This window comes from Chionomys nivalis, chromosome 7 (genome assembly GCF_950005125.1).
Source record: "Chionomys nivalis chromosome 7, mChiNiv1.1, whole genome shotgun sequence".
NCBI classification, from domain to species: Eukaryota; Metazoa; Chordata; class Mammalia; order Rodentia; family Cricetidae; genus Chionomys; species Chionomys nivalis.
The window spans coordinates 9769408-9788221 of NC_080092.1; the positions used below are offsets into that span (position 1 = coordinate 9769408).

At 50.1% G+C, this 18814-nt stretch overlaps 1 protein-coding gene across 2 annotated transcripts in view; it reads right to left on the bottom strand.

Moving 5' to 3' along the window:
* Sec14l5 (SEC14 like lipid binding 5) overlaps positions 1-18814 on the bottom strand; it is a 39599-nt gene continuing 20785 nt past the window's right edge. The window contains exons 5-17 of one of the 2 annotated variants that reach the window (XM_057776709.1): positions 18450-18578; positions 17439-17631; positions 16177-16269; positions 14624-14736; positions 13371-13560; positions 9821-9909; positions 9661-9731; positions 8834-9005; positions 7654-7788; positions 5609-5743; positions 5054-5281; positions 2675-2853; positions 1-1237 (exon numbers count right to left, since the gene is read on the bottom strand). In XM_057776709.1, coding sequence (XP_057632692.1) covers positions 1126-1237; positions 2675-2853; positions 5054-5281; positions 5609-5743; positions 7654-7788; positions 8834-9005; positions 9661-9731; positions 9821-9909; positions 13371-13560; positions 14624-14736; positions 16177-16269; positions 17439-17631; positions 18450-18578 — 1839 coding nt within the window. In that variant the 3' untranslated portion in view covers positions 1-1125. The remainder of the gene's footprint in view (positions 1238-2674; positions 2854-5053; positions 5282-5608; positions 5744-7653; positions 7789-8833; positions 9006-9660; positions 9732-9820; positions 9910-13370; positions 13561-14623; positions 14737-16176; positions 16270-17438; positions 17632-18449; positions 18579-18814) is intronic. The other variant, XM_057776710.1, reaches the window with a different exon arrangement.

The window sequence follows — 18814 nt, forward strand, 5'->3', positions numbered from 1 at the left end:
TTTGAGACAGGGTTTCTCTGTGTAGCTTTGTAGCCTGCCCTGGAACTTGCTCTGTAGACCAGGCTGGCCTCGAACTCATAGAGATCTGCCTGCCTCTGCCTCCCGAGTACTGAGATTAAAAGTGTGTATCACCACCACCGGGCAGGGTTTTAGTTGTTTTTGTTTTTTTTTTAATATCATAAAGGAGCCGCACCTCGGGAAGAAGAGACTCTGGAGGGGAACAAGAGAGGCTGGAGTCACCCCAACACCCCATCACTGCCTAGAACTAGGCAGAAGCCCTAGGCTCCCTATGTTCCTGAGTCAGGGTAAGGTGCGTCCCAGACTAGAAGGCAGAAAAGCAGTCCATGGTGGGTTGTTTCTTGTAGGAAGCGGAGCCCTGACTCCCATCGCAGCTCCCTGGACTGTGCTCAGCCACAAACAGCTAAACAACCAGGCACTAAGGACTAAGGTTCCATCTCGAGGCGACCCATCCCCAGTAGTCCTTCAGCCCACCTAGCCCTTTCCAGACCACGTGATTGGCCCCAGCACTATTCCGTAATCCAGGCTGGCCAATCACTACACTGTAGTCCCCCAAGTCACAGTGATTGGTCCAGACTGGCTATATGACCGTGCTGGCAATCAAGTGCCCTTCACACTCCCTGGCAACTGTGATAGGCTCAGAATGGACCCGGGCCCCAGCAAGCTAAGGAGAGTGGACTAGAACTTTGGGAAGGGCCGTTCCTTTGCACTCTCCTGGGAGATAGCGGAGGATGCCCAACAGTGATGATCCCATGGTAGAAAAGGCCTCCCAGAGGAAAGAGCCAACCTATTAGAAGCACAGTAAATGGTGAGAAGGGGCCCAGTCCTGGTCCCAGCCCTAGACTCCAGATCCAGGACATAGGAGGAGATGGAGTATCCATGAGGTCTCAGCTTTTAAAAGAAAGTCTGTCCTTGTCCGCTCATGCGCAGAGAAGTAAGGCTCCCTCAGCTCACAGGCAGAGAGGTGGATCTCTGCTGTGGGAGTCCCCACACCCCAGCTGTGGCATCGTCTGTATCCAGCATGGGCCCAGGTGTCTGGACTGATTCTCTTCTCAGCCTGGACACTGATACCAGAGGCACTTGGGCTGCCAGCAGGTTCCCAGCCAGCTATCTGGACACCACTGAGCCACTATGGGACTGGCCAGAGGAGGAGGAAGAGGTGGTGGCGCTGAGCTGAGAGAAACGGCTGGTGCAGGATTCAAGGCTGGACATGGAGCCCCTGGGGAAGAAGCGTGTGTACACCTTAAGTTATCTTCCAGGCAAAAGCTGTTAATACCGCAAATGAGGCCCCAGGGCTCCTTCCTCAAGAATGCTAACCACCTCCAGGGGCTAACCAATGCAGAGGGGAAACTCAGTAATGCCATCACAAGCAGAGAGGAGCAACCAGCTCCCTGCAACTCGTTCGCAGAGACCAGTTAGGCTGACTGCAGCCAGGAGCTATGCTGACTAGAATGGAGCAGAAAAAACCCATAGCCTGGGAAATCTCAGTTCCAGGTTTGTTCTCTGGTTTTCTTCAGTCAAAACTAAGTACGGAGCTTGGCGGTGGTGGTGCACGCCATTAATCCCAGCACTCAGGAGACAGAGGCAGGCGGATCTCAGTGAGTTCGAGGCAGCCCGGTCTACAAAACGAGTTCCAGGACAGGCAGGACTGTTACACAAAGAAACCCTGTCTCAAAAAACCAAAAACCAACAACAACAAAAAGAAACAAAACAAATAAACAAAAAACAACTAAGTATGGTTGCACAAATCTGCAAACCCAGCACTCAAGAGGTCAAGGTAGGAGCATTTGAGGCCCAGGTCAGCCTGGGCTACCAAGATGGACCTTCTGTCCAGTTAACCCCACTCCAGATAACAGATAAGATATGGCCAGAAAAAAAAAAAAAACTTTCTAGTTTCTTTTGGTTTCCTGAGATAGTTTCTTATTATGTAGCCAAGGCTGGACTCAAACTTGGGATCCTCCTGTCTTGGCCTTTTATATGCTACCACATATAGCTACACTCATTCTCTACAAATAAAACTAAAGGGAATGGGCATAATTCCATCAGCAAAGTGCTTGCCTGGCGGGCACGAATCTCTGGGCTTGGTTCCCAGTACCACCTAAAGCCAGGTGTAGAGGTGCACACACGTGATCCCAGCACTTGGCAGGAGTTCAAGGTCTTTCTCAGCCACATAGTGACCTCAAAGCCAACCTATATTTCGTGAGACCCTGACTCAAGACTAGTGAAAAATTAAAACTAAATGTGAAAAGGGGGGAGAAATTGAAGATGCTCCACATCCAGGCTGCCTGCTTCATCCACTTCTGAGTGCCTACTGTGTGCCGGGTGGCATCTTTAGTGCTTCCTGTTTAGCAGCACAAGGCAACTGGGAAGCTCGGTGTGTGTGTGTGGGGGGGGGTATCTTAGTCACCCAAAGTAGCAATCTGCAAGACATTGTTCTAGAATATTTAGAGTAGTTACAAACTGAGGACTCTAAGGGTGAAGGGTCTTTCCCAGGCCTGGTGCACTGAGATCCTTGAAAGGGGTCTGCTTCTACAGAGCGTGAAGGGTCAGCATTTGAGAGAGGGCTACTGATGTCCACCCAAGAGAAGCCAACCCCAAGCCACTGCATCATCAGTCAGCCATCACAGAGCAGGAGGGAGTCCCAGGCCTCCCCTACCTAAAGTCTTGGGATGCCAGCACTTCACAGTAGTACAGCAGTTTGCTCTTGGGGCCAGGGCTGTGCAGAGCCGTCAGGACATCATCCACACCAGGGAGGCTGCAGGCTACACTCTCAGAGGGGCTGTGAATCTGCCACTGGAGCAGGTAGGTGCCAGGCCACTGAGTCACATGGGAACCCTGAAACACAGAACCCACAGTAAGCCCAGGTTCTCCTGGGGAAGAGATGGAGAAATGGGTTCCCCTGGAAACAAGGTGGGGACAGGTTGGGGAGCTGCATTCCACTGGGCCCTCCTGAGGACAAGATGGGGAATTGGGTTCTCCTGGAGACAAGATGGGAGGTTGAGCCTTCATGGATTTTTTGTGCCAGCCTTGGGAAAGGAGACTCCTTCTATTTGGTCCTTTCCAATACCCCAGGAAATCCTATATAAGCACTTCCCAAAGCCTCCTTGTGGTGACTGCCCATATCCCAGGGACCAGAGCTTCCTGCTTACTGTAGGGGAGGAGATACTAGGGTGTAGGGGTTCAGGGCAGCAGATGGGTTTGTGGAACGCTGTCTCAGCTGATGAGTTCTACAATCCAAGGGCTTCTGAGAAGCCACTAGGGGGTGCTAGGGAGACTGTGTGGATGGACACGGAGGGGGACTTGGGAAGGTTGGAGGGGGGCAGCTCTGAGGAAACACTGTGGGGGTGTTCGGTGGGATGGTGGGGAGCTGGCTGTGATCTGCAAGGCTCCACAGAGGACTCTCACTCTGTGTGTGTGTGTGTGTGTGTGTGTGTGTGTGTGTGAGAGAGAGAGAGAGAGAGAGAGAGAGAGAGAGAGAGAGAAAGAGAGAGAGAGAGAGAGAATGTGTGAGGGGGTCTGTGTGTGTCAGTGTATCTGTGTATGTGTCTATGTGAAAAATTAAAACTAAATGTGAAAAGGGGGGAGAAATTGAAGATGCTCCACATCTTCAATTTATGTGTTTTGGGTGGCTGGGTGCCTCTGTGTGCATATATGTGCATGTGTGTGTTTATGTGTAAATGTATATGTATGTGTATATGTGTAAATATGTGTGTACATGCGAATATGTACATGTGTGCATCTGAGAGAGTGAATGTGTGTGTGTGCAGGGGTATAACACTGCCTGTAACAGTGGCCTCATGGGGAGATTGTGGGAATGAGCATGGTAGCTCACAACACATTCATGTTCTGACCCTAGACCCATAGATTCTCAGCTGCCATGGAAACCTTCATGCCAGAATCATAGGAGGCAGGAGATGTGGACTCCCAGCCCTACATTCAAAACTTCGTAGTAGGGGTGTTTGGGAAGATTCTGAGGCCAGGGTGTTGGGGTGCTGGATCTGGCTGCTGACCTGGGGGCCATTCCATTTGTGCAGGCTTCCTCTGGCTCCACAACTCATCCCAGCCCATGGCATCTCCTGCTTCTTTCTCTAGTGTAGTCCTTGCCATTTCTTCCACCTGGGACATCCCCTCCACCTCTCTAGCCCCGACCACCCTGAAGGCCCTCTTCTGCAATGAACTCATATGGGAAAGTGGGACTTGGGGTTCCAAAGCCCCATCCTTCACTCACCATGAGGTGATTACATGGGTTGAAAAGTGTCCCTCCAAATCCATGTCCACCCAGAACCTCAGAGAGACGACCTTATTTGGATGATTCTCCTGTTTTTCATCTAAGAATTTAGGGTCAATCCCAAACACAACTACTGCTATCCTTACAGGAGAGAGGGGAGGGGACCTGAACAAAACAGAGGCACGGAGGGCAGAGCCAACGAGGACAAGCCAGGGACCCACCAAAGGGGCAAGAAAGAACCCTTCCTCGAGCCTTTAGGAAACCCCTGCAGGCTACTTGACTTTGGACCTGTGGCCTTCTAAATTTAGAGACAAGAAATTTTGTTTGATTTAAATGGCACCAGTGGTAACCATTTGGGGCCACCATGTGTATGCATGTGCTTGTGCCTGAGTGTGTTTCCACACTTGGCTTTTTTTCCACATGGGTTCTGAGGATCAAACCCAGGTCTTTGTGTTTACAAGAAAGACAAGCTCTTCACTGATTGAGCTATGGCCCCAGCCTCACTTAGGTCACTTAGGCCCTTTAATGGTTTCTTTTCCTTGTGGGGAAACTGCAGCTCCAAGACCTCTCCCTGGCTTCCAGCTGCCTCTTAGCTCAGTGCCCATCCGCCCTTCACGGAGCCTTCTGGGGTGGAGAAGGACCTCCTATTACACAGACACTGTGGGTCTCGCTCCCCAGTCGCCCTGCAGGATCCCAGAAGCTGGGAGCATATCCTCTTTGTCCACAGCTGCCTCCCCAGAGACCTGGCCTGGGAGGGATGCTTGACACCCCATGCTGAGTCAGTACCCAAAGCCCATGCCTACACACCTGAATGCTCTGGCCCTCCCGGCAGATGAGGGGCGCCTCTACACGGCTGTAATCTACCCCAAGGACCCAGCTCTTGTCGATCAGCTGCCCACTGACTCTAACCCCAGGCTCCTGGGGACCGAGCTTGGGTGCCTGCTTTGCATGATACAGACTGAACACCACGTCTCCTCGGAGGATGTCAAAGTCCCAGGTGATGACTGACTCTCCTTCTGGGATCTCCACGGCAACCTGCATAAGGGGAGTAGAGGTGGAAGAGGTGGAAGGTCAGGGTGTTCTTCTCTGGTCATCTATCAGTCTCCCTGTGGTCAGGATGACCTGCACATACACTATTCCCTCCCCGCCAGAACCCCACCTCTCCCTGAAAGGCCCGGTCACCTGGGGTGAACTGCAGGTGCCAGGGGTGTAAGGGCACCCAGGGATTCTGCAACCATCCCATGTCCCAAAGCTTCCTGGACAGAGCTGAGAGACTGAGAGACTGGAATCACCCCACAACCAATCTGAAGGAACATGATCCAAGACACCGCCCCACCCACGCCCTCACAGACCAGGTGGCACCTCGTGGGGAGTCCCACGGAACACACTGGCTGCATGGTAGGTCTCACTCCACTGCCGTAGCTGGTCAGCCTGCTCCTGCTCCTCTTCGGTCAGATACAGGGACTTGGGGACCAGGCCTCCTTCTGGAACGTTACACTGAGGAGAGGTTTCAAAGACTAAAACGGTTAGCAGGTCAGGGTTGCCTCATTCGGTGCCCTGTGAGCCCTGAAACAGCTTAGAATAGTGACCCCTATTGGGCAGTGGCTCCTGTGACACCACCCTCTGGAGCCCTCAGAACCAATAGCAGGGTAAAACACACTCTTCTCATTTAAGGAAAGAGGGAAGATGGGGCCATAAAGGGGGACAGGCTGCTCTCCCAAGATCACACAGGGTGAACATGACTGACCAGGGCACAAAACTATGTTTGGGTCAAGTATAATGGTTCATGCCTAGAATTCCAGAATTCAGGAAGGGGGGCCCCAAGTTCTGAGCCAGCCTGGACTAAATAGTGAGACCCTTCTCAAGAGCAAAACAAACAGGGTCTGGTGAGATGGTTCAGTGCCTAAGGGCACCCGTCTTCAAGTTTGAGCCTGAGTTCCATTTTTCAGAACGCACTCCTGCAGGCCTCTGTTCAACCTCCACATGCATGATGTGGTATTTGTGTGCGCACACACAAAATGAGAGAGAGAGAGAGAGAGAGAGAGAGAGAGAGAGAGAGAGAGAGAGAGAGAGAGACCGAGAGACCCCCTCCTGGCCCTTTTCATGGTGTCTGGCTAGGTGTGGTTCCCTCTTCTGCAATACATTCTAAGTGGGGGCAGCATCTTTCCTTCAGCAGTGGGCACTGACCAGTGTGGACCTGTCTAGTTCTATAGATGTCTCCCAGAGAAAGGTGCCCTGGAAGGCCAAGCCTCAGACCCCAAGCATAGGCACACAGGTTTCCTTATTTCACTTTGAAGACAAAAAGGGAGGATGGATAGCAGGCCAGTCGCTGCCCACTGTCCTTCGGTAAGTCCTTGAGAGAGCCGTAGGTCAGTCACCCAAAAGAAATCCTTCATCTGTGTCACGAGAACAGAGCAGTCAAGTTGAACAAAGTTCCTAAGCAAACCATTTCACTGACAAGCGTCTGTGCAGCATTTTGTGCTGGGGGACCGATGAGTGTGCCCACAGATGGCCATGGGAATGAGAGCATGACCAGGTTTGCCCTCCTGGGAGGCATAAGGGAGTCCAGACACTGCTTTCCCTGAGCATCCCAGCTGGAGGGGACATGGGTTGGGCCTGGCTCACTTACTACCTTTAAAAAGATGTTTATTTATTTAGTGTGTGTGTGTGTGTGTGTGTGTGTGTGAATTTATGCACACGGCACACATGTAGGGGAAGGCCAAAAAGGGTATTGGGGGGTCTCCCATCACACCGTCTATTCCTTTGAGACAGGGTCTCTCCCTGAACCCGGGGCTCAATTCTCTTAGCAAGGTTAGAAACCAACAAGCCACCTCTGTCCTCCTGCATCTGTCTGCCCTGGATCTGTGCATTTGCGAATTCCTGCCTTCCTATATGAGATCCTTAAATTGCATAGCAAGTGCTCTTTTTGCAATGTTTTAACATTTATTTCTATGTGTATGATGGATGTTTTCTGTCAGCGTGTTTATGTACCACATGCATGCAATGCCTATGGAGGCCAGGAGAGGGCACTAGATTGCCTGACACTGGAGTTACAGCTGGTGTGAGCCACCATGTAGGTGCTGGGAATAAATTCAGGACCTGAGGAAACGCAGCCAGTGTCCTTAGCTGATGAACCATCTCTTCAGCCTCAGCAAGTACTCTTAAATGCTGTACCACCTGTCCTGCCCTCGCTGCCTTTAAAAGAACCAAAGGAAGACCCCCCCACCTCAAGAGATGTCACCTCTCTGGGGAAGCTTCTACAACCAGGCCTATCCCCTCTTAAAGCCAGCATCTCCCATTGGCGAGAGGAAGTGGGGCGGGATCCCCTAAAGTGCTGTCCATCAGCTTCCTGGCCCCAGGCTCCTGCCCCGCCCCTTTCTGGGACCCAGGACCACAGACAGACTCACCACGCTCTCTCCTCCCAGGAAGTCAGGGATCACGTCCTTGTCCAGGTAGTCCACCAGGCCGCCAGGGCCCTGGTAATTGCTGCCGCTGTAGATGAGGAACTTCCGCCTGGTGTTCTCATTGATGAAGGGGCTGACCTGTGGGTGGGGCCAAAGTCATAGAGCAGAAAATCGAATAGGTCATTTTACTGGTTGGCTTTATTTCATTTTTTTTTCTGGTTTGGTTGTGTTTGTTTTTACTTTAGTTTTTGGTTTTGGGTTTTTTTGCTTTGTTTTGAAAAGGCTACTGACTTGATTTTTTTTTTTTTTGACACAGGATTTCACCATGTAGGCCTAGCTGTCCTGAAACACTATATATATATATATATATATATATATATATATATATATATATATATATATATGACTGACCTAGAACTTACAGAAATCCTCCTGCCTCTGCCTCATGAGTCCTGGTTTTAAAGGTGTACACCACTACAGCTAGCTGTTTTTATCTTTTTAAAGACATGGCTCAGCCAGTAAAGTACTTGTCACACAAGCATGAGGAATTGAATTTGAAATCCAGAATACACATGTTAAAAAAAAAAAAAAAAAAAAAAAGCAGGGTTTGGGAGCACCCAATTGTCAACCCAGTGCTTAGGGCTTGGCCTGAATCCGTGGGACTCTTTGGCCCGCTAACCTAACCTAATGAGTGAGCTCCATGTTCAGTGAGAGATCCTGTCTCAAAGACACCCAAGGTCGACCTCTGACTGCTGCACAAATGTACATACGTGCACATGCACCTGACACAGGTGTGCACCCACATGAATAAACACTTATGTCCAAAAACATAAAATTAAAAAGTGCGGGATTCGGGCGGTGGTGGCGCACGCCTTTAATCCCAGCACTCAGGAGGCAGAGGCAGGTGGATCTCTGTGAGTTCAAGGCCAGCCTGGTCTACAAAGCAAGTCCCAGGACTTCCAGGGATACACGGAGAAACCTTGTCTCGAAAAACCAAAAAGAAAAAAAAAGCATGATTTATAGGCTTTTGGTCCATTCGTCATGTCATAAACCCCTACCATAATCCAGTTATTTGTCCATCTCCAGGAATGGAGCCTGACAACCTTGGATCTGCATCATCTCTGCCCGATCATTCAGGGAGAGGATTCACCCACTGTGGCCCCACTCTGGCTCTTGATCTCACCAGCGTCCATAGAACCGGGAATACGCGGGGCGCACGCACGATGAGCAGCCGGCCCAGGGTCTCGGGGTAGTTGTCCTCCACCACCTCGATCATCCGCAGCAGGGCCTTCACCCCCGGCCGCCACAGATGCCGCATGTTGAGGCCCTCGAGGTCCAGTAGGCAGGTCCAGGAGCTGTGACAGACACGGGACCTGGGGCTCTACCTGGCTCTGCCACCTCTCAGGGCCTCCAGCACCGCCTTTCCCCTCCTCCCCCGCAGGCACCTGGAATGGAGCAAAGGGCTCAGGAAGGCAGGGCTGGAAGCAGGGACATGGGACACTTTCACTGTCCCTGTAGGTTACTCAGCCCCGGAATGGAAATGTGCGGGAGGAAGAGGGGGACAATGGGTCCCTAAGAGGAGACAGGTCCCATCGGAGCTGAGGAAGGCTGGCCTTAAGAAGCAAAGGGGAAGGCGGATCTCTGTGAGTTCGAGGCCAGCCTGGTCTACAAGAGCTAGTTCCAGGACAGGCACCAAAAACTTCAGAGAAACCCTGTCTCGAAAAATAAAATTAAAAAAAAAAAAAAGAAGAAGAAGAAGAAGAAGAAGCAAAGGGGAGGAACTATGGAGCTAAGCGTGGAACCAGCCAGGAACAGTTCAAATTATCTCAGCCAGAGTCCCGATTTCTCCACCAGCAAAACCCAGGCCAGGAGTCCTGCCTCAGCAGATTATTGTAAGAATTAGGGGATAGCACTGTCGCACAGTGCCTAGCCAGCTACCTCGCCCCACACATGCGCAGTCAGCATTAGCTAGCCTGCTTTGGGGATTTCGTCCCCAACTCGGGTTCTTGCCTGATGGGTCGGCCAAACTGTCTCGTGTTCCCTTCGCACCTCTTCTGTCCTTCCTCATTGACAGAAAGAACCTAGAAGGCAGGCATGGTACTGAGAACAGCTGGGTATGCTGCTCCGCCCCCAGCCCGCCCCCTCCGACGCCAGCCAAGGATCCACTCACGTGCCGCAGCAGCGCCTCCTCGCCTACTGCCTTCATCAGGCCTTTGGTGTCCATCTGGCCCAGGCGCAGGATGTACAGCGGGCGCCCATCTTTGCGAGTGGGCGGAGCCCAGCAAAGAGAAGAGATAGCTTTGAGGGGGAGTGTTGACATCAGGAACCGGCAAAGCGACGCACAAGAACTTAACTCTCCTCTTAGGAGCAAGGTCATGCTGGAGGGTTCTCCTAGTAAGCTTACTGTGCCTGCTTCTGACAGCACCTGGCCACCCCTTATGAAAACTGAACACAAAGACACATTCAAAAATGGAGGAGGGGGGCTGGAGAGATGGCTCAGCGGTTAAGAGCATTGCCTGCTCTTCCAAAGGTCCTGAGTTCAATTCCCAGCAACCACATGGTGGCTCACAACCATCTGTAATGAGGTCTGGTGCCCTCTTCTGGTCTGCAGGCATACACACAGACAGAATACTATATACATAATAAAATAAATAAATAAATATTTTAAAAAAAATGGAGGAGGGAGCCTAAGTCAGATGTGGAGACGCCTGCACCATCTTGCCATCTTTTCTGCCTAAAACTGAAATCAGTAGTTCCTTTTTTTTTTTTTTAAGGGTTGGGAAGATTGCTCAGTGGAGCACTTGCTATGCAAGTGTGAAGACTTGAGTCCAATACCCCCTTGTGTTCGTTTGTTTTGTTTTTAAAGCCAGGCGGAGTCGTGAAGAGCAGTGGCACACGTGGCTAGTCCCAGCAGGAGGCAGAAACTGGTGGGTCTCTAAATTTGAGGCCATCGTGGTAGCATGTAGTTGTAATCCCATTGCGGGGGAGTCAGATACCTAAGGGTCCCGGGGCTTCTGGCCGTCCAGCCTGCTATGTCTATCTAGTCATTGAGCTCCAGGTTCAGTGAGACACCCACACCAAACAATAAGGTTGTCGTCCTGGCTCCACACTCACGCGTGTGCTGTGTGCAAGTTGTGCTCTGTGAAGCCACTTGAACCCTGAATTAGGGAACGCTCAGCCATGGCTTCTGGGGATACAGAGTTGGGTCCCTTTGAGTGTTTTGCCACCTCTTTGGTCTCCTTATCACCAGATAGCCTTGCCTCCTGCATTCCTACGTAATTTAGACCACGGATTAGATTCACCAACCTTGACCTCAAAACCAGCAGCACCATAACTCAGAGGCAGAAACTTGCTGAGAACAGCGTCTCCTATAGAAGGTCCTGACGCAGAAACCAGTGCATCCACCCTGTGCTCTGAGCTATCCCATCCTGTTTGGTTGTTCCCTCTTGTGGTTTTAAGGTTGGGCCCCAGGGCCTCACGCAGGCAGGTGCCCTACCTCTAGGTCATATCTCCAGTTCTCTTCTCACGCTGTGTTTTGAGATAGGGTCTCACTGAGTTCCCAGGCCAGGTTTGAATTCACTTTGTAGCCAACACATGCTTTAAACTTGCAATCTGCCTGCCTCAGCTGCTGAAGTAGCTGGGATGTCAGGCCTGGACTACTAGGCAAACACTGCTAGTTATTTTAAACAGCAAAATAAGCCACTCTCTCAAAAAGAAAAAGAAAAAAGAAAAAAACAACAACCATACTGTCCAGAGTTCAGTTGCCAGCATCCACGGCAGAAAGCCACAACTGCCTGTAATTCCAGTTCCAATGGATCAAAGCCTTCTTCTGGTTTCTGTGGACACGGACACACACACACACACATTCACACACACATAAAAATAAATCTTTCCGAGACAAGAAAGTGTCACAAGAAAAGAACATTTGTTTAGAAGGAGACAGCTACAAGAAGATACATGGGCAGGAGAGATGGCTCAGTAGTTAGGAGTACTCGCTGCTCTTCTGGAGGACCTGGGGTTCAATTCCAGCACCCCCATAACAGTTCATGACTGTCTGTGGCTCCAGTTCCAGGAGATCTAATACCTTCTTCAGGTACACATAATGCTATACAGTCATATAGGCAGACACAATACCCATACATATAAAATAAAGTTTAAGAAAAAAAGAAGAAATACAGAATGGATTTGGCCAATCTCAACAGAGATCCTGTGTGCCAGGTGACTCTGTATGTGCGTGTGTGTGTGTATGTGGGTGTGTGGGGTGTGTATGAGTGTGAATATGGTGTGTGTGTGTGTGTGTGAGTGTAGAGGCCAAAGGTCAACATCAGATTTCATCCTCTTTATCTTTTAATTAGTTAATTTATTCTCCATCAAGATTTTTTCTTTTGTTTTGTTTTTCAAGATAGGGCTTCTCTGTGTAGCCCTGGCTGTCCTGGAACTCACTCTGTAGACCAGGCTGGCCCTGAACTCAAAGATCCTCCTGATTCAGCCTCCTGAGTGCTGGGATTAAAGGCGTGTGCCACCAACACCCAGTGTCCGTCATGTTTGTTTGTTTGTTTGTTTTTGTGACAGGATCTCTTTTTAAACCTAGAACTCACCAGTTTGCCTAGATTGGCCAGTGAGCCTCAGATAGCCCTATCTCCACAGTGAGCCACAGATAGCCTCCTGTCTCCACATCCCTGAGACTATAAGCACATGCGATTGCACCTAGGTCTCTAGTGGGTGCTGGGGATTGAACTCAGGACCTCATCTCGCACAGCCAGCACTTTGCTGACTGAGCCATATCCCCGGCCCCTCAGAGCACTGGAAATGTTTACCATTCTGAACATATCCTGGAACAAACTACTAGTTTGGGGGATTTCAAAATAGAAGTAGGGAGAGTTCACAAATATGAAAGCCATGAATAAGGAGTCAACTACGTGTTAAGAAACCACCCCAGCCTGTTCTTCAGGAGAACCAAGCATTTGCCATTATCAGCATGGGCACCATTTTTCATAAAAGACCTTAAAGAACACAGCAGTCATTGGCCTCAGCGCTCTATACGTTTTAAATCTGGAAAGGGTACCTACAGTAGGAAGAATAGTGTCCTCCAAGAACTTATGTCCACCAGAACCTTCAGATGGGACCAAAGTTGTAAACGGAGCTGCAGATGTCAAGTAAGGATTTCAAGATGACATCAGAATAGATGTGGGGTGGGTTCTAAAGGACCCAGGGCTCCTGTGAGGTGGTGAAGGGACATGCAGAGATACCCACAGGGAAGGCCATGCCAAGTGAGAACAGAAATTAAGAACGATGCAGCCACAAACTCAGGGGCTATCAAATGCTGAGAGGGGAGGGGTAGGACTCTCTCCTAGAGCTTCTTGACTCCCTTTGTTTATTTGCTTGCTTGTTTACGAATCACGGGATCTCTAGGCCCGCTGTCTTCTGATCTCATACTCCAGCCTCCAGAGCTGGCACTGGGTGTTTCAGTACCAGTTTGCTTTGGCTGCTTACGTCAATCTATACCGTATTAACAAGAGTGTGACTTGCAATGGCCCTAGGGCGGAAACATCTTCCCAAGACCAAAATCTATGCCTATTCCACCTTCTGCATAGCCGGGTAACACGTCACAAGTATCTCCAGATGCCCCAGGAATCTAAAAGGGACCGTGAGGTATCAGTATGGGGTGTATCGTGTAGAGTGTCCTCGGTGCTCACACACGGCTCAGATGTGGGACACACCTATGTCCTGGTAGTGCCAACCTCCGGCATAGAACTCCTGAAGGGGAGCAGGGGGCTGCCAGGTCTGCAGAAGGAGATCCACCTGGTGCTGCTTCCGCCAACTCAGGGACTGGCACAGCATGTCCCGGGCCTTGTCCAGGTGGAAGTCCCGTGCCCGCAGGAAGCGCAGGATGTGCTCATCTTTGGGGATCTGAGAGGCAGAGAAGGGATAAGACCACAGAACGGTACTTCTAACCCTTCAGATGAAGCGGCAGAAATGACCCTCTTACCTCATCTGCAAAACAGCTGGGGAAAATAGCCAAAGCAAAGAGAAACGGTAGGTGGAGGGGCTGTGGTGAACAGCTGCACACTGTGGCTGCCTAGCATCCCTCCCTGTTTGTCTTGGAAATAGCATCTTTCCTTGGGCTAACTCCTCCTCCACCCCCTTCTCTCCTGCCCCCCTTCTACTCCTCTTCCTTTCCCAATATAACATCAGTGCAAAACCAATCCTAGCACAAGCCGTCTTTTCTGGGGTTCTTCCTTTGAGCCAGATTCCGCCCTAAGCATTTGATGTGGATCAGTGTTTGTGACCCACATGATATGAACAATGTCCCCGTTTTACATTTGCAGACAGGTTATACCATAGGCCCACACTGAGCAACTCTCTTGTCTGGCCCCAGGGCTGGGGAGGGAAAGGTAGGCGATCCATGCTAAGCAAAGAAGTTCTGATTCAGTAGCGCTGACGACAGAGTCCTGCTTGGGACTGAGGTATGTGGTGCACATTCATGTTACTGAAGCTAGAGCTTAAAGGCCAAAGCTAGACAATCAACAATCACCCTTATTAAGTCATTTGACTCTTAGAGAAGGACAGAGTCCATGGTCAAATGAGCATGGTACTATATAGCTATGGTCCTCAATTGCACCTGATTGTGCAGGTACACACACACACACACACGCCCCCCCAGGGACATATGCCCATGCCAAGGGCCATTTTGAATTGTCATACCTGCATGGGGCAAGGAACTGGCATCTACTGACTGGAGACTAGGGGTGTTACCAGGCACCCTACAATACACGTAATAAACATCTACACCAAAGAACTTCCTGGCCCCAAGTATCACTAGCAGGAGGGTGGTGGCGTCAGTGTGTGTGAAGGACAGATGTGATCAAATGAATCAAAACATAAGTCTTTAGTATTACTGATAGCATAAGCTTGCTTATCTTTCCTCCCCAATCCTAGACTCCTGTCACCAAAGTGCGTGTCCCACACCCACCTTGCCTTTGTGAGTCTCCTGTAACCAGCGCCGGAGCTGGACCAGGCGACTCTCCTGCATAGGAGTGAGATGCCCCAGGCACCTCTCGATGTAGTCTGCATCCAGCTTGTGCCCTGGAGAGAGGAAAATGGGGATTTCAGGGTAGGGGGAGTAAGAGACCACCCTCCGTCTCCCTCTTTTTTAGTTTTTTTGTTTGTTTGCTTGTTTTTGTTTTTTTGTTTTGAGACAGGGTCTCACATGCTCCAGGCTAGATTCAAATGCACTACATAGCAGAGGCTATCTTTGCGCTCCTGATCTTTCCACCCATACCTCCCAAGTGCTAAGTTAGAGGTTTGTGTCACTGAATCTGGCGTCTTCATTAGGGTTCCTGCTGCTCTGATGAAACACTGTGACTAAAGCAACGTGGGGAGGACAGGGTTTGTTTGGCTTACACTTCCATGCCACTGTTCACCATAGAAGGAAGTAAGGAGAATTCAAACAAGGCAGAACATAGAGGCAGAAGATGGTGCAGAGGCCACAGAAGGGAGCTGCTTACTGGCTGGATGTTGCTCATCCTGGCTTGCTCAGCCTGCTTTCTTATAGAACTAAGGACCATCAGACTGGGGTGGCCCCACCCACAATGGGCTGGGCCCTCTCCCATCAATCAATCACTAATTTTAAAAATCCCCAACAGCCAGATCCTTTCAGGTGATCCTGGCTGTGTCAAGCTGACATAAAACTAGCTATGACGTCTGGTGGCGTTGGGTCTTTACCACATGGCCTACTCTCTGTGGCCCTTTCTGCTTGTCTTCTGCCTGAGCTCTGAAGTGTGGTTCTTAGCCAGGCTGTGGAGTCAGCCATAAGAGCTCCAAAATCATCTCTCTAAATGGTTATCTAGATAGTTTTGAAACCTGGATGTTACCACGATTGGGGATTCCTCTCCTCCATCTCGGTGTGGAGGTGATTCTCGCACTCTGTGCTGAGGTTCTGACTATTGATGCCCCAGTCTTTACTTTTTGTTTTTAACATCATATTGTGAGCACTTTCTATACCATTAAAGACTGACTTGTCCCTAAACATGGTGGTGCACACGTATAAATTCAGCACTTGGGGAGGTAAAGACAGAAGGGTCGAGAGCTAACAATCAGTTTGAGATACATGAGATAATATCTCAAAGTAAATTTACCTCAAAAATAAATATATAAGGCCAGGCATGGTACTAGGTCTATACTCAAGAGGCAGAGGCAAGTTGATCTCTGTGAGTTTGAGGCCAGCCTGGTCTACATAGCAAGTTTCAGGCCACCCAGAAACACATGATAAGACCCTGTCTCTAAAAATTAAAATAAAATAAAATAAAATAATGCTGTACTATGTATATAGTACATATATTTTTTCATCCCTTGAGTACAAAGATGTATCACATTACTTCTAATTAAAGCACACACGTGTGCACATACACACATACACACATGCACACATACACACATGCACACATGAACAGATACACACATACACACATGCACACATACACACATGCACACATGCACACCTAAGACAGGCAAAGTGATATACACCTGTAATCCCAGCACTAGGGAGGAGAAGGAAGGGGGATCGGGAGTTCATGAACGTCCTCATCTCCACAGCAAATTCAGGGGCTATTTGAGACTCTGTTTTAAAACAAAGAACTAGGGGGTTGGTGAGATGACTCATTAGGTAAAGGCATTTAGTACCAAATCAGCTGACCTGAGTTCGATGCCCAAAACCCACATGGTGGAAGGAGAGAACTAACGTCCACAAGTTGTCCTCTGGCCTCTACATACAAACTGTGGGCCACACACACGATATGATTTCATACACCATATGATTTGCAGTAAGTTCTAAAGTAGACTAAAATAGCCTGCACCGTGCATGTAAGTTCGAGGTCATCTTCGGCTACATACCAAATTCAGGGCCAGCTCCTGTCTCAAACAATAACGATAATAACGAGCCAACATTAGTAAGTCATAGAGCATTCATACAGTACGATGAGGTGTTAGGGTGTGTGTGCTAACAGCGTTAGTGAGGACCAGCAAAGTACAAAAGGATGCCTGGCATCCTGCCACCCGTTCCATATCTTCTAAGTGTGAATATGCATGTACACATGCGTGTGGAGGCGTGTGCCCTCATGTGCCATATGCCCCAGCAAGCTTTATGAAACACAGAACTACTGATGACTCTAGAGAGAGGGAACGAATCGTCATCCTTTTCTTTTGCATGTGTCTGTATGTGCATGTGTGAATATCAGATGCATATATATATATATATATGTATGTATGTATGTATATGTATGTGGAGGCCAATCTCAGGTATGGTTCCTCAGGTATCGCCTCCCTTGGCTTTGTTTGAGGGAGAATCTCTCACTGGTATAGGGCTCTCCAGATAGGACCACTTAGTCTCAGCTGGCACGTCTCCAGCAGTAAGATCATGAGTGGGCACACCGTGCCTGGTGGCTTTTTTAGTGGGGTCTGGGGGGATGCAATTCATGCAAGGCAAGCACTTTATTGACTGAACCACTTCTCCAGCCCTGACTTCTCACTATTCATCTTCCAGTTCGTTTAGATATTTTGCTACCATGATCTTGCATTACTCATGCAATTAAAAATATCCTCAAATCACCAGAGGTCAGTTCCTGGTCTAGAAATAGATCGACTCTGAGAAGCAAGAGAGGAGGCTGAGTGGGTGCCAGACTGTCCCCAACCCTGGCAACCTACAGCCTCTTTCCCTCTTCTCGGGGAGCCAGGCGGTGTGGCCGGCTTCCTAGAGCCACAAGTGAGGGCACAGACTTGGAGTCACCTACCATCCGCTGTGTCCATCTCAGGATCAGGGCCCGGGGCATTACTGGGGTCATCTGTCACCATGGAGCTGGGACACTGATGCACAGCCTGGCTGCGGGCATCTTCCTCCCGGACTGGGGCAGGTGTCCAGCGGGGAATGTGAGATGTTCCCTGGGAAATGAGCTCACTCAGGTAGTGCTCAATCACCTCCTTCCCCTGGAAGCAACAGACCCAAAGATGTCACCAAGCAAGCAGCACACTGCGAGGTCACCACACCGGCTCTGAGGGCATACGTGCTCAGGTCCCAGTCCTGACATATGGCTATTGCACAGCTAAAACAAGGCCAAGAGGAGTGGAGATGAGCAAGGCTAACACAGGACAAATGCAGATAGCTCGGTTTTATGTTGGTAATGTGTATCACCAGAAGAAAACTGTCCACCTGGTAAATAGGCCACTATCTGACCTGGAGTCTGAGGCCATTGAAATAAACAGTAATTGAAATAAACTTTGTAGTGTTGGGAGCGAAACCCAAGGTCTCCCACAGGCTAGGCAGGCACTCTACCACCCAACTATACCTGCAATCCCTCACTGGAGGATTGGAGGCAGTCCCTCTACCATTAAGCCACACCCTCAGCCTCTCACTGGCAGACTTTAGGCTGAGTTTGCACCACTAAATCCTGACTCCGGCCCCAGTGAGACTTTTCTTCCCATGACCTGGTTCTGGGGATCGAAGCCAGGGTCTCACATATGTCAGGCAAGTGCTCCATACTGAGCTGTGCCTCCGGCTGTTTATGTCACTGAGTTCCTAGGCTGGTCTTGGACTTGCTGCAGCACCTCGGAGCAGTGCTGGGACCATGTCAGGACACCTCCAGAACAAGCCAGTTCTTCCCACTTGTGACCTCACTGGTGTGGTCATGACCCCAGTGTTCATTTCCGAAATAAGAAGCCAGGGCTGCTGTCCAGTGCCCCAGGAGCCGCTGGTGGCAGAGCAGGCCTGCGCACCGTCCTGGTGTGGCTAGCACAGCGTCACTCACCCTCTTGACGTTGGCCGTGTACTGCTTCATGGCGATCTTCTCCAAGGTGCTTTCAAAGCCAAAGAAGGACCGGACATCCAGGGAGGCGGACTGCTCGAAGCAAGTCCAGTCTTCATTCTCAGGATGGACCTGCAGATGGGAAGGGGTCACGGCAGGGCCTCAGTATGGGGTGCTGGGTTCTCTTTCTCTTGTGGCCACCAGAGCATGCCATGGACAGCGTTCCCCACCCAGACGATGATGCAAAGTCTAAGTGCGGGGAACAAAGAGCCCTTTCCCAAGCTGGGCATGGTGGTGCACGCCTATAATCCCAGCACCAGGAGACCGAGGCCAGAGAATTACAAGTTCCAGGCTAGCCTGGTCTACAT